The sequence below is a fragment of the Gossypium hirsutum genome, chromosome A09 (genome assembly GCF_007990345.1).
Source record: "Gossypium hirsutum isolate 1008001.06 chromosome A09, Gossypium_hirsutum_v2.1, whole genome shotgun sequence".
NCBI classification, from domain to species: Eukaryota; Viridiplantae; Streptophyta; class Magnoliopsida; order Malvales; family Malvaceae; genus Gossypium; species Gossypium hirsutum.
In genome coordinates this window covers 83,126,544-83,140,873 of record NC_053432.1, presented here as the reverse complement: position 1 = coordinate 83,140,873, position 14,330 = coordinate 83,126,544, and the positions used below count along the sequence as shown (strand labels likewise).

General features: G+C 27.9%; 1 protein-coding gene and 1 long non-coding RNA gene across 2 annotated transcripts; both read right to left on the bottom strand.

Moving 5' to 3' along the window:
* Positions 1-866: 866 nt before the first annotated feature.
* On the bottom strand, positions 867-5,673 carry LOC107928590 (cellulose synthase-like protein G2). Its single transcript, XM_041077260.1, has 8 exons — positions 4,914-5,673; positions 4,039-4,143; positions 3,717-3,827; positions 3,409-3,621; positions 2,609-2,711; positions 1,992-2,164; positions 1,543-1,893; positions 867-1,465 (listed from the first exon to the last, which is right to left on the bottom strand). Exons 1-8 carry the CDS (start codon positions 5,514-5,516, stop codon positions 905-907), a joined length of 2,220 nt encoding a protein of 739 aa, XP_040933194.1. The 5' UTR covers positions 5,517-5,673; the 3' UTR covers positions 867-904.
* Positions 5,674-10,698: 5,025 nt separating this feature from the next.
* On the bottom strand, positions 10,699-11,909 carry LOC107928437 (uncharacterized). The gene is made up of 2 exons (XR_001692616.2): positions 11,349-11,909; positions 10,699-11,023 (listed from the first exon to the last, which is right to left on the bottom strand). It is a non-coding gene; the product is annotated as an uncharacterized lncRNA (long non-coding RNA).
* Between the last annotated feature and the right edge of the window lie 2,421 nt (positions 11,910-14,330).

The following is a 14,330-nucleotide window of genomic DNA, read 5'->3' as shown; positions in this document are numbered from 1 at the left end:
GTCACTCTACCGTTAAACTCCGTTACCTCCCTAACAGCAGTTCTATGTGGCAGTCCAAATGGGTTTTAAATGCAAACTTAGATGTCTAGTTGCTGGGATGAAAATAAGTTTTTAATTAAATAAATTTAATTTGGATTGCCATAGAAGGCTGCCGTTAGGGAGGTAACGTAGCTTAACGATATAGTGACCACTTCGTAACAAAACGATAACGTAAGTGACTAAAACATAGCATTTCAAATATAAGTGACTAAAATGTATTTTAAGGCAACCAAAAATGGCTATTTTTATAGTTTACCCTTTAATTAATTTGTAATAAATAGATGTTACTTTATCAATTTATCTCTTAAAGATTGTTTGGGTTTTTAGGGAAAAACCATTTTCTTTTTCTAATTTCCTTTATTTTTTTTGAGAATTAATTTTTAGGTTTTTTTCTTAATAAAAAGAAAAACTTAAGTTTTAAAGGAAAAATCTGAAAAAATTTAAGTTTTTACAGAGAAATGATTTAAAAGAAAAAAATTCAAATTTTGTCTCTACAATTGAAAATTTTAATTTCCTGTAAAAATTTAGAATTTTTGAAAAAAATAAAATTAAGTTGTTAAGTTGTTGGTTGATATCTATGGTTGTTCATTTGATACCTATTTAGATTAATGATGCAACTAGGATTTAGTTGGTTGTAGTCTTATGGATGCATGTTTCGTTTGTAGTTTAAGCTGGTGCATTTCCTCAGTTATGTTGCAAAAGGTTTATGGACTATTATATACCTTTACCACGAAAAAAGAATAATTTGAACCTATAATATAATAGATGTACTTAAGCAAACAACATATATATCACCCCTTCAATAATTGGACATATAATAAGAAGCATGAGATTAAGGTCTTTTTTATTCTTCCAATGCCATAATTTAACACAAAATGACAGAGCCGATCAACAAGATAAACATTGAAAATACAACAGACCACAAAGTAGAAGACAATGGAATCTTAGCCTTGTCTCTCCTGATGATCATCCCTTCAATAACTGCAAAATTTGAAATCAATATGAAAAACGAAAGAAACATTTGCCCAAACATCTTTTCCCAATATTGATCTCCATCATCATCTACAACCAAAGCTTTGACAACAGCTCCAACAAATGCTGCAATGTTTATGAGAATTACTGTAACCAAAGGAGCAAGAAACACGGTGGCTGTTCGAAAATCAAAAACTCCCATCTCATATAGCTTAACTTGTTCATCATCGGTTACTTTATTGGTCGGCAAAAAGGTAGCTTCCTTCATGCCAAGCTTATTTAAAATAACATCGAAGCATCCATAGGTGTAGCATGTTACCGATCTCATCATCCATATTCTCCATTCATTTCTCCACACTTTGAGTTGTTCACCAGTTGTAACAACTTCGTATAAGCTTTTCAAAATAGACGATACAAGAATTACCGAAAATATGTTGAAATTTGGATCTGAAACCTGTGAGACACAAAAAGGTAAACGTTCTGTACTAATCAAGATTAATTAATACGATATCAAATATGTATACTTGTTACCTTCGGGTACAAAGGGATGCCATTGAAGAGACAAAGTTGAGGTATAATAGCGAAGCCCCAAAGAGAAAGGCAATTAAGAAGAGGCATGAATGCAAGTTCTGAATAGCACAAAACTTGAACCAAAGACATCTTTAGAGAACCATAAGTGAGAGGGAAAAACCTAGAAAGAGCAACAGTAACAAGCCCAGATGTCCATCTTGTCCATTGAATTAATGAGTCATTGAGATTTGTGGTGCTTGTCCCCAAGAATTGTTGCCTTTCAGGATTAAGATACACTGATTTCCAGCCTTTACGATGTAAATTAAGTCCAGTAAAATAATCTTCTGCAACAGAAAAATATAGAAAACCCACCTATATATATTTGAAAGGATGGTTAATCATTATTCATATATATATATATGATAATTTATATCCAAATTAAGCTTTTATTTGGACATATAGATACTTGCCTTTGAACCCCATACTGTCTGATTTTCATATGAGCAAGAGGCTAATATGTTGGCATTTTCGAGCGACATCCTTGAAGATTCCCCATCCTTTATGAAGCGAGGCTTATAATCTTCAACTAGGGTTTTAATGAAGTCATTGGATGGACCAAATAATCTCTTGAGTGCCATATAATCTATATTAACAAGTCATTGGTTATGACATATTCAACTTGTCTATTTACGTACTATAAAGAAAAAAAAAAACACTTCCAAATGGAAAAGAGTACTATGATACAAGTAATTTGCAATAAATATAGTACATAATAAATTCGGACGAGTCAAGATAAGATTGAGTAAATATTTTTAACATTAGAGGGTGGGCCAAAACTCATATTGCCTTATTGACACATACAAAATTCAATATAAATTAATGCAATCCTATACAATATTTAATAATAAAAAAATTATCTTTTATTAAAATAAAATAATTATTAAGACTTTCAATTTTTAAATAATAAAATGAATCTTAAATATTTAAACCTCAGATTTAGTCTATTATACAACAAAAATATATATTCAAATCACAACCAAAATTATTAGCACCTTTAATTAATCTAGCAGTGAACAATTTAACTAACCTTGCTGCTTGTTAAAACTACCCAATAAAGCCTCTCTCTTTATATAAAAGTTTGAACCTGATATTATTGGTCCTCCGACGCCATCAAAACCATACCAATGTACCTGAATTCGATAGAAAAATATGAATAAAACAGTCAATCACAAACTCATTCTCATCAATTATATATATATATATATCAACTAGTGGGTATACTTGTTTATAGATTAGGTTATTTATATCGACATGAAACTTTATTTGAAATGCGGAAAGAGTCTAGGCTAAAAGTTTGAAAAATGAGTTTGGATAAAAAAAAACTTGTTTAAAATATGAATTAAGCTTAATCTTTAACATTCAAAACTTGAGTCCAAACCTTGAACCAAGCTTATATATATTTAAAATCATCTAAAATATTAATTTTAAAAAAATAATATATATTTAAAACATAATATAGACAGGTTTAAAACGAGCTTAGGTTAGTCATTAACAAATATGGATTGGCCTAGCAAAATTTTTAGGTATATATTATGGTTCAGCTGGACTTGAGCAAATATAAATCTATCAATATCATACACACGTCACGAACCTAGCCCAATCCATAAAATGTCTATCAGTGGGTCTAGTGGTAAATAGTTTGAAATTCTTTAAGCAATGTCTTAGGTTTAATGTCCCTAAATAGACTTCCATTTAGAGGTTCGATCTAACTTGGATTTAGTCGGAACAACCCGATGTAATTAACTACCTAACACCAGAAGATCTCAAATTAAAACACACCCACCCATATTTTGCATATATAACCTTGCAAAAGATCCAGTTATCAACCTTAAATGCAAATCGAATTTGGTTGTCGTAGATGTCATCTTGACTTATATTTCGAAACGTTTGAGGAAATTGCACGAATGCTAAAGAAGAAGGTGTTTGAGAATCACAGTAAAAACACATTGCTTTCCTAGCTGAAGTTGGGTCATTGCAGTACATGTCGCAGTCAAGGATTAGGATATATGAAGAATTGCTTATCATCGCTGAGACCCGAAGCTAGCAGCAGCACAATGTAAACACAACACGAACTATCAATATATTAGTTAGTAGAGAAAAAAATATGTGACAAAGAGGGTAGAGAGAGGACATACAAGGACGTTGAGGGCTCCAGCTTTGAAATTATGATTATGAGAAGGTCTTTTCTCACGAGAAACATAAATAAGTTGAGGCATTTTAACTTTATCTTCCTCTTTATTTATGACCTGTAAAATAATTTATTTTATTTTACCTTCGTTTTGATGGAATCCAAAAATATTGGAATAATTAAAAGACGTTGTTAATTAAATTACAAAGCATGTTGGTATAATTATTGAGACAAATGTTTGAATTCTTTTATGAATTTTTTTCTAAAAGAAACAATTTAATAATAGATAAATAAATTACAATAAATATAAACTACAATTTGTGTGGTACCTCAATTATTGTAGGATGGTCCCGAGTATTGTTGATGGCAACATTTGTGGTAAAGTGTCCTTCAACAATTTTCCTTAGTCCTTGCTTCAGAACCTCGTATTTTTCCTTGACACAAAATAAATTTAATTTTTTACAGTGTGTACAAATACAATATTAATAAATATTTAAATAATTATAATTTAAAAAATTAAAATATATCCTAATAAAGTTATCATGTAATATTTATGTATAATAAATCTCAAATTTTCAAAACCTCAAGTTTACTATAATGTCTACAATTAGTAATATATTTGATATTTAAGAAAGCTTATATATAATAATTAGTAGTTTAAAATTATAACTAATTATGATTTTTATATTTTAGAATTTGAGATTTAATACTTTTATTTTAGTTTATAATAATTTAATGTTCCTAATTTTATAATATTATTAAGTTCAAAATGATAAAATTGTTAATTGCTATCATTGAAGTAATGACATAAGTTTTCTTTTTAATTCTCAGTGTGGAGAAAAGATTGTATGAAACAGTGACGCCACATCATCTGTATCCCTTTTCAATAGTTTTATGCCACATCAGTATTCTTATCCTAAATTTCAGTATTTTATCCTGACTTTTAGTATTTTAATTTAGATTTTATACAGATGACGTAGCGTCACTGTTTCATATAATCCTTTCCCCCTTAGTGTGAGAGTTATTGTCGACCAAAAATCTCAAAAAATGATTTTACTCTTTTAAATATTTTCCCAAATTAACAATTAAATTAATATAAATATTTAATTGACACTTCTACTTAGAGAATTTAATTATAACTTTTGAAGCTTAGGAATAATCTGGTTTGAGCATGTTTGGTGAATTAAGCCTTTCATCAAATTACCTCCATCTTTTTCCTCTCTGCCTTAAACTCGGAACCCTTATAGTCTCCATTATCATCTTCGGAGCTTGAAAAATAAACGTCCGGACAAGCAGTCAAGAGACCATATTTCCTACGAAAAGGAACCCAATACTTGGCAAAGTTCCAAGCCTCCTTCGTACAACGCAACGTCGCATCGGAGCCGGCATCGTCGGATATATAAACATGAAGCTTTTCCGGTGGATAATCCAACGCCATTGCTGATATCATAGTGTTCATAACCTCCACACTCGGCTCCTTTTTTGGATCCGCAGTGCAAATGAACACGTCAATGGCCGGAAGCTTATCATCAACCGGCAACCTCTCGGGGAATACGTTCCGGTAAACCGGGCGCCAACGACAGGCTTGTTGAAGGAACCATGCGAAAGAGAGAATCAACTCGGAGACGAAGATTAGAAGCCATGGAAGAGTGGGGATGGTGATGTTTTGGGGGTGTTGGAAAAAGAAAGAAAGCCTGTAATGAATCAAGAAGAGTATGGCTATAGAATGAAGGATTGCATGGGTTCTGTTAATGATGATGGTGACTTTGTTTACATGGCATTCATGCAGAGGAAAAGATTTCTCCATGGATGATTGCTTGAAAATTAATAGATGATTGAAGCTCAAGACTTAAATAAATAGAGAATACATGGCAATGATTTTGTCAACTACTTTTTTAGCCACTAAATACTAATAAATTTTATATCTCATCCAATCATTTTACGCTTCATGTTAAATAACCAATAATATTGTGTGACATGTATTAAAAATATTTAATTTATTTCTTCAATTTTCTTTTAATTTTATTAATAAAAAAATTCAACTAATCAATTAACGTTTTCTATTTTCTCTTCCCTATTCAAATTTTCGTCCCAGCTGCAACACCATCTCGTTCACCTACCATTCAATACCTAAACCACTTCCATTTCCCCACCATCACTGTCTCCTTCGCCATCATTGTTATCACTTCCATCCTGAGCGTTGAAGATATGCGAAGCACTCATAATCGAATCCTTGCAAACAGAGCTTCTTGTCTTTATCACTGGATAGGTCAAAAAGAGATGAATAATACGGAGTCAAATTCTCAAAGCATACAGCCTTAGATCATCAAAATTTGAGATAAATTTGAAGTCTTTTTAATGGGCTTTTTTACAGGATCAAAATCAATCTAATAAACATATATTATAGTGGATGCAAATAATATATATTTAGTAGAAGGAAATGTGACAATAGAAGACCATATGTATAGATAGGTTATATGCATTATATTTCTAGTACCCTTAATAATAAAAATATTGATAATGGTTTGGTAAAGTTACTTGAGTTATTACATTTATGATTGTAATTAAAGTATAAAAACACCATAATTTTTATTTTTTTTATAATTTAATTGCACCAAACAACCTTTAATTATGACTCTCATTTTAAATTGGTCTTAAATTTTAAAATATTCTATTGCATCTCTAAACTATCATATGTATAACAATCAAGTCCTTTTATACAAATCCTATGTAATACATAATTCAAAATGAAAATTAAAAAAAAAGAAAAAAAAAGAGTAAAATAATATCTCATAATTTTTATTAAGTAAAATCCAAAAATGAAATAAAGTAAAAAAAAAGTGAAGGATAAAGCATCAAAAATTTCAAAACTAATATTTCATTTAACAATTAAAGTAACAATTTTAATCATAAAAAGAACTTTATCAAATTAACCTATATAATTTATTAAAATATTTTAAAATTTCTAAATAAATTTAGAATGAAAATTATAGTTAAAAAAAAGTTTGATGCAATTATCTCTTTTTCTATTAATAGGCCGGTCGCTTTTGACGTGTTTGATGATGGTAGCATAGAGCTAGCTCATTGGGCTTATAGGATTTGCATTTCTTGGTAATCCTTATAGCCTTCTGGAAATATGCAAAAGTCTAGAAAATGAGTTTTATTACGCAAACCTAATTTTTAATGAGATTTATAGGGAAAAAAAAAAGCTAATTTCCATTTTATTTTTACAAATAATTGGTTTAAAGGAAAAAAAAATTCTCTTATCTCCGTAATTGAATAATTTAATTTCTTGTAAAATTGTAAAATTTTAAAATTTTTTAAAATAATAAAATTAAATTTTAAAAGTAAATAAGTGACCAAAATAAAAATTTATTGAAGCGATGTGATTAAAATGATTGTATAATATTATTGAATTAAAATAAAATTTCATTAAAATTGAATTATAAATGAAAATGATTTTGTTCTCAATTTATAATTTTAAAATGAAAACTTATGGTAGTTTATAAAAAAACAAATATATGAAAGAGACAGAAGCTTGTAAGAAAAATAAAGAGGAAAAGTATGGAGAGCCATTTAATTTTGCAGGCAGAAAGCGACATTGGAAACCGCAAAAGAAATAGAAAATTATAATACAAAGAATCACGTGAACAGGATTGGGTGAGATAATCATTAATTAGTTTGTGGGTATTTGACAAAAATATCTTCATCTGCGGTAGTATGCATCGGTCGGGCTATTGGCCTGACTCGAAAACTTATTCAAAATATGAGAGAGTTTTGGTAAAAATATAAGTTTAAAAAATAGGTTTGAACAAAAAAAATAAGGTTAGTTTAAAAAATAAACTGGACCTCAGGTAATGTATTTTTAGCTTGAACACGTCTCGGCTCGGCCTGAATTCACTAAAGGAAAAAAAAATTGTATTTTTTTATTATTTTTAAGTGTTATTTTCTTGTTGTTTTCTTACTATTTTACTGCCATTTTATTATTATGTTGCTACTATTTTATTGTTATTGTTTGGATATTGTATAAAATTTATTTTATTGTTAATTTTCTTATTATTTTAAAGGTATTTGTTATTTTTTTATTTTAGAAGCATTTGCTTGTTAAGTTATATTTATCTTAGTGTTATTTAAGTCTACATATTTTTTAAAATTTATTTTTAATTTGTTGAAAGATATTTATTTTAATATTTTTTTAATATTTTTGATTTATTATATATATTTAAAAATAATATAAAAAATTAATACGAGAGGGTCGGGCTAGACTCGGGGTTTAATATTTTTATTCAGGTCGAGTTTAGGTAACATTTTAAGTCTTTTTTTTAGGCTAAACCCGACCCGACCCAAACTCAATAAATAAATATAAACCCAAACCTGATTCAGACCTAACCTATGAATATTTCTAGTACCACTTTCGGCTTGCTTTTTGCCTTTTACTTTTTGGTAACTTTCTGGTAGTATAAATAAAGTTTCCTTTATGAGAACAAAATTTTATCGAGTTTGTGGAATGGTAGGACTCAAAGGATTTTATATAAAAATAATATTAAATATAAAAAATTTGATTACGAAATCGAGTTGTTTCTTGTTGTATTTATTGGTGCTGTCTTTACATACTGACCTCATTCTACTCTTTAATCAATCATCATTTTTTATAAAAATAAATTTTTTTGTTGTCATTACTGTGTCAGATTTTAATCAATCATCATTCAATTTAAGAGGTGTTTGAAAATAAACTTGGAGTCAAAGCTCAATTTTAATTCTAAATTAGCTCTGTCCCTGTTTTTTTCATTTTCACTGTCTTAATCATCCATCACATTATATTATATGTGGAAAAATATTATATTTATAAAAAATTTATTTTAAGGTTTTGGTTGATATAATTAAGTTAAAAATTTAAATATTATGTGGTTCAAGTTGTAGTATTATTTTTATTGAAAATTGAAAAGATAAAAATAGATTTATATTAACATTTATTATATTATAAAAGTAAAGGGTTTTTGGTAATTTCAAAAATCAATTTGAGATCCAATTGATATTTAGAATATTAATTCATATTTAAAAATAACATATAATAAATAATAAAATGTAATAAAAATATGTACGATATTAAAGTAAATAAATTAGATTAAATTGTAAGGAAAATAAAACTTAAAACATCATATTAAAATTACTAAATAAATATAATTATTTATTATTATATTACTATCAATCTTAAGCTGGTGTTAAATTAATATGTAATATTATCTCAATCAATAATATTATTAAAATATAAAAATATAAAATTAAAATTAAAAATTCAACTGAGTGATAAAATAAAAATATTAAAATGCAAATCATTTAAATTATTAAATTATTGAAAAGTACATGCATGGCTTTTTATTTTTGTTTTTGCTCATCAAGACAAATTTTATTAATGCTACCAGAAAGTCAAACACAGGACAAAGCAATTATCAAATCACCACACAGCAAATAAAAATCTTCTTCAACGTCCCATGATGCATGCCTATCATGCTTATGTTTTTTTTCCTTTTACAGCAAAATTGTCTATTTTCTTTTTAAACATGAACAGACAATATCAACCTGGAAAGCATTTTACTTAAAATTCTAACTAGATAATATCTCAATGATAAATTTAGCATAAATGATATGATTTATTTAATAATAATTAAAAATGATTATCTCAATGATAAATTTAGCATAAATGATATGATTTATTTAATAATAATTAAAAATTCAGAAATCTGATTTCGTTAAATTAAAGATTTATGATTTTAAATTTAAGTTAAGATTTATTTCAATCTGACAACTAAATAATTCGGACTTAAACTTCATCATCCTTTTTTTTTCAATTTTATAATAATGAAAAAACTTCTCAAATTGAAAACTATATACATAAAAACATTAAAAAAAGAAATGATGTAATCAACCGAAATGTCAAGGAAGGAATTGAGAAGCAAGGTAAATATAAGTTAAAAGAGGCTTAAAATATGGTCATGATGAACACGTATCATTTGGTACAACTCATTATTGGGGTATGTTGTATCATTGTTGGAGAGAAGAAAATGGTATGGCTACTTTATCAGCAAATGTCGAGATTGAAAGAGGCGGTATGTTTAAAGTGTGGTGATCATCGGCTGTTGATCGATATACAATTATGTTATTCATGTTGTGTTAATCGCTTGATCCTTTGAATCAAGTTTTCAGGTTGTTTGTTTTTTAAATGTGAGTCAATTGTTTTGTTAAGGAGGTTATGAGGCTGTTAAGCAGCTGAAGAAGTGTTACTTGATCTATAAATATTGTGCTAATACTCAGAGGCGAAGTTAGAAAAATTTTTAGGGGCCAAACTTAAATTATAATTTTTATAATTATACCATTTTAATAGTTTATATATTCATAATTTTTAAAAGATTAAATCAAAATTTTATCATCTTTAAGAAGGTCAAAGTGTAATTTTATTTTTATTAATTTAAAATTTTAAAAATTTTAAAAGATGTAAATGAAAATTTTTGTATTATACTCAGGTTGTTGATTCAATAATAATTCAACACGGTATCAGAGTTTTTGCTTTGCAGCCTATTCTTTCGTTGAAGCTTGCTCATGATCAGCATGGCGGCCACTGACTTTGTTCTTGATGCTCAAAGTTCTTCTCTTCTTTAACAAAAGAGATTAATGTCTTCCTTGATAACACCTTTTTATTTTGGAAACAATAAGTCCTTTTATAGTTTTTTTTTTAAATAATTATGTTTTATTTGCATTTCATTTAATTTTAGTTTTTTTAAGTTGGGACTTGTTTGTAAAACTCTTCATTCTTTATAGGTCCATAATAAAGACCGATAGAATTAGAGCATTTAAGAAACCGTGAAAATAAGCTTTCAGTTCTGATTTTACGCATTTAATTTTTAAATAATATATTTCAATTATTTTATTTATTTTTGATAATAGTAATTTCTCTTAAATTTTTAAATAACATATATATTTAAAACTATATAAGAAAATAAATTATAATATTAAATTGAAAAAAATAAAATAATATACAACAATTATAATAATAATGCATGATTAATATAAAAAATAAAATATTTTGTCTAAAATAAATAGCCCATTTATAATATTAAACAGTCCAATTTACATCAAACCCTAACCCAAATAACAGCCCACTTGCTTAAGGTTTTTCAGCAGCAACCCAAGATGCAGCCACCAAAGTTCAGCCGCATGCCCCCTCTGCCCTTGGCCATCACGCACGCCACCACCACTGTTCGGGCCACCACACCCCGCGCATGCCCTCCTCCTCAATGCGCCTGACACTCCCATAACCTGCAAACATTTGGAAAAGAGGAAAAGATGGCAGCAAGAAGCACAAGCAGTAGCAGAGAATAAAACAAACAATATTTTAATATGAGAATCGGCTATAAAGCCGAAATGAAACTGATTGTAAAAGGGGGATCCAAAAAAATTGTATCACTCGCATATTTTTCAATGAATCAAACAAAAAACACACAGAAGGTTGATCTTCGATTTTGTTCTCTTTATTTTCATTTTTTCGTTTTCTTGCTTCTTTAATATTTCTTTTATTTTTTATACAAATCTATTAAAAAAGATACAAAAAAAACAAATAAAAGGAAAGAGGAAGGATTCTCACCAGATCCGGCCCCGTCGCCGCGTTGTCGGAGCCCTCCCCTCTGTTCGGCGTGGTTGAGTCTAAAAAAGGGGGTTGAACCCTTGTCTTTCGTTTTTGGAACGAGCCTCCAACAAGTAAAAAAGAGGGGGGAAGGGGGAGAGAGAAGGGAAGCTATCTGTTCTTTTTGTTTAAAATTGGGAGTTGGTAATGGAATTAAAAAAAAGGAAAGTTTTTTTTGGTTTAAATGATGATGATGAAACGGCACATTTGGTGGGGTGGGGGGTGTGCATTATCCCCAAATGGGAGATTTGTGAGATTAGTCCTTCTCCTTTGCAACTCCATTCGATCAGGCCCTATTTTTTGTTTTCTTTTGTTTTTTAATTTAGCTCTGAGATTTTGTTTGGGTCACATTTGGGTCCTTTGAATCACTGCACATAAAAGGCTAGGAATATTTCCCAGCTAGTCCCTCGTTATTTCAGCGTGATTCATTTCGATCCATGATGGCCTTCTCTTCATTACTTACAATTTTTACCTTAATTTTTAACTCAATTTCAGCCGAGTCCTAATCTATTTAATTTATTTATTTATTATTTCATTTTTTAGGAAGCTATTTTATTATTTATTTATTCAAAGCTTGTTTTTTCTTATATTATGTATTTTAAATTTTTATTATCATCATGTATTCTAAATTTTTACATATTCTGGGCCATTATTCATTTTTAACTTTCATATACATTATTTGTTTTAAAATATTAAATATTTTGAAAACTATTAAATACCTTTTTATTTTAAATTGTTTAATATACATATTATCCATTCTCAATTTTTTTTATATGACTACTTAGATATACTATTTTATTTGGTAGTCGTTTTCAATTCCGTTTTTTATTTAAAACTTTTTACATTATATTTATTCTAAAATGTTTCATATACTCCTTATTTTAAATTATTATTCATTTCAAGTCTTCACATATAGCATTTCATTTAAACTACTTTACATGTTATTCAGCTTTAAATTTCTTTTGTATTTATTTATTTTAGGCTTCTTTAGTATTATTTATTTTAAATATGTTTTATGTATTATTCATTTTAAACTGTTTTATTGTTTACTTTAATTTCTTTCCCATATGTATTATCAATTTCAAATTTTTATATGCATTATCTATTTTTTATATACCATTTATTTTTAAAATGTTTGTATATTACTTATTTTAAATTTCTTACTACATGATATTCAGTTTAAACTTATTTTCATTATTCATCTTAAATCACCTTACATATCATTTATTTTAAACCCTCTTTTACATAAGTCATTTTGAATTATTATATATATGTTAATCACTTTACATTTCCTTTTTATTTATTTATTTTAAACCCTTTTTATATATTATTTTTGAATAGCTTATTATTTTAAGTTCATAGAACGTTTCTTCTTAAACTTCTTTTTGTATGGATCACTTATTTTTGAATTTCCCTATGTTTTTATCTTAAACTCTTTATACATTATTTATTCTTTATATACATATATTTATGTTAAGTTGTTTTTTTATATATGCTATGTATATTATTTTTTTAAAATTTATTTTTACGTATTACTTATTTTAGACTTTGCATTAATGGTTTTAAAATATTTTTTTATCATTTACTTTAAGTTGCTTTTATAGTATTTATCTTAAACTTTTTTCATATATATTTCATATTTAAGATCATCTTATTATTTGATTTAAGTTGTTTCATGCTATTATTTCATTTCTATGTTTATTAAGCTTAATGTTAAATAATGTATGTTGTGAAATTATTGCTATTGCATGTATGTAAATTTGCTTACTCGTATTCATATTATTGCCATACGCTTGCGGAATATTTTATGCATGAATAATTGTTCAATATCGCACTATACTTCATTCCATATCATTGCCTCAAATTAAACCCCAATGTATTTATCCAATAAATCACCTTATTTTAACCTAAATAAATAACACTTGTTGTTTAAATATTGCATTCGCTACGATTCAAAAACGAAATTTTCCAAATAAGGCAATGTTATGCATTTTGAGATATCGAGAAATTGAGCCCTAACTTACGGGGTTTCGATTTTCTCGTTATTTCTAAATAGCTAAATATCCTTTTCGAGTTTTAAAACACACGAAACTCTCATTTAGATTAAAAGATGACCTTGTGCTCGGGAATTCATGGTATTGTGTCCTAACTTACGGGATGTGATGCTCCGATATCTCGAGATAAGGAAATCTTTAAACAAATTGTTTTGAGCTAATTCAAAAATTTTAAAATCGATATTGATAGAAAAGATCATATTTCAAATTCATTCCCGATTTTTGATTTTCGACATTAAGACACTAACTAATCAATTCGGTACCAATTTTTGGGCGTGTCGGGGGCGCTAATCCTTCCTCGCACGTAACCGACTCCCGAACTTGTTCTCTTAGAATTCGTAGACCAAAATGCCGTTTTAGTAAACTAAAATTGTTTTATTAAAATAAAGGTGATCCGATCACACTAAATAAAGATCGGTGGCGACTCCCGTTTTAATTTTTGTTTCCAAACAAAGTCGACCCGATCCTAAAAAAAATGGTTTCGACATTGATTATCTAATTTAAGACCTAAACTTAAATTAATTATGGTTTTTTTTATATCTAATTTAACATCACGCAATTTAGCATACCCAACATTCACATATTCTCTAATTCTGATTTTTTCTTTTTAAAAAGGTTGTCATTTTCTTGGGTGGGGTTAGGTTTAATGATGCTTTCAAATGATTTTTTTTTCTCATAAATAAATAATTATAGCACCGTGATTTTTAGGGTGGGTTTGAATGAGTTATGTGGTGCGTTTAGTTTATTTTTTGTCCTACATTATAATATTGTTATAGTATTTAATTTCACTATTACTGTTATTTTTACACTAATTACACGTAAACACACCGCCTATCTAAATCTACTATTAGAATGATAAAATTAAGATATAGTTGGTGAGCATCTCACG

Excerpts from the sequence above, each read along its gene's own strand:
- LOC107928590 (XM_041077260.1), bottom strand. The coding sequence starts at position 5,516 with ATGGAGAAATCTTTTCCTCTGCATGAATGCCATGTAAACAAAGTCACC. Across the intron at positions 3,622-3,716 it reads CTGGAGCCCTCAACGTCCTT|CTTCGGGTCTCAGCGATGAT; the intron begins GTATGTCCTCTC and ends TGCTGCTGCTAG. Across the intron at positions 2,712-3,408 it reads AAATTCGATTTGCATTTAAG|GTACATTGGTATGGTTTTGA; the intron begins GTTGATAACTGG and ends TATCGAATTCAG.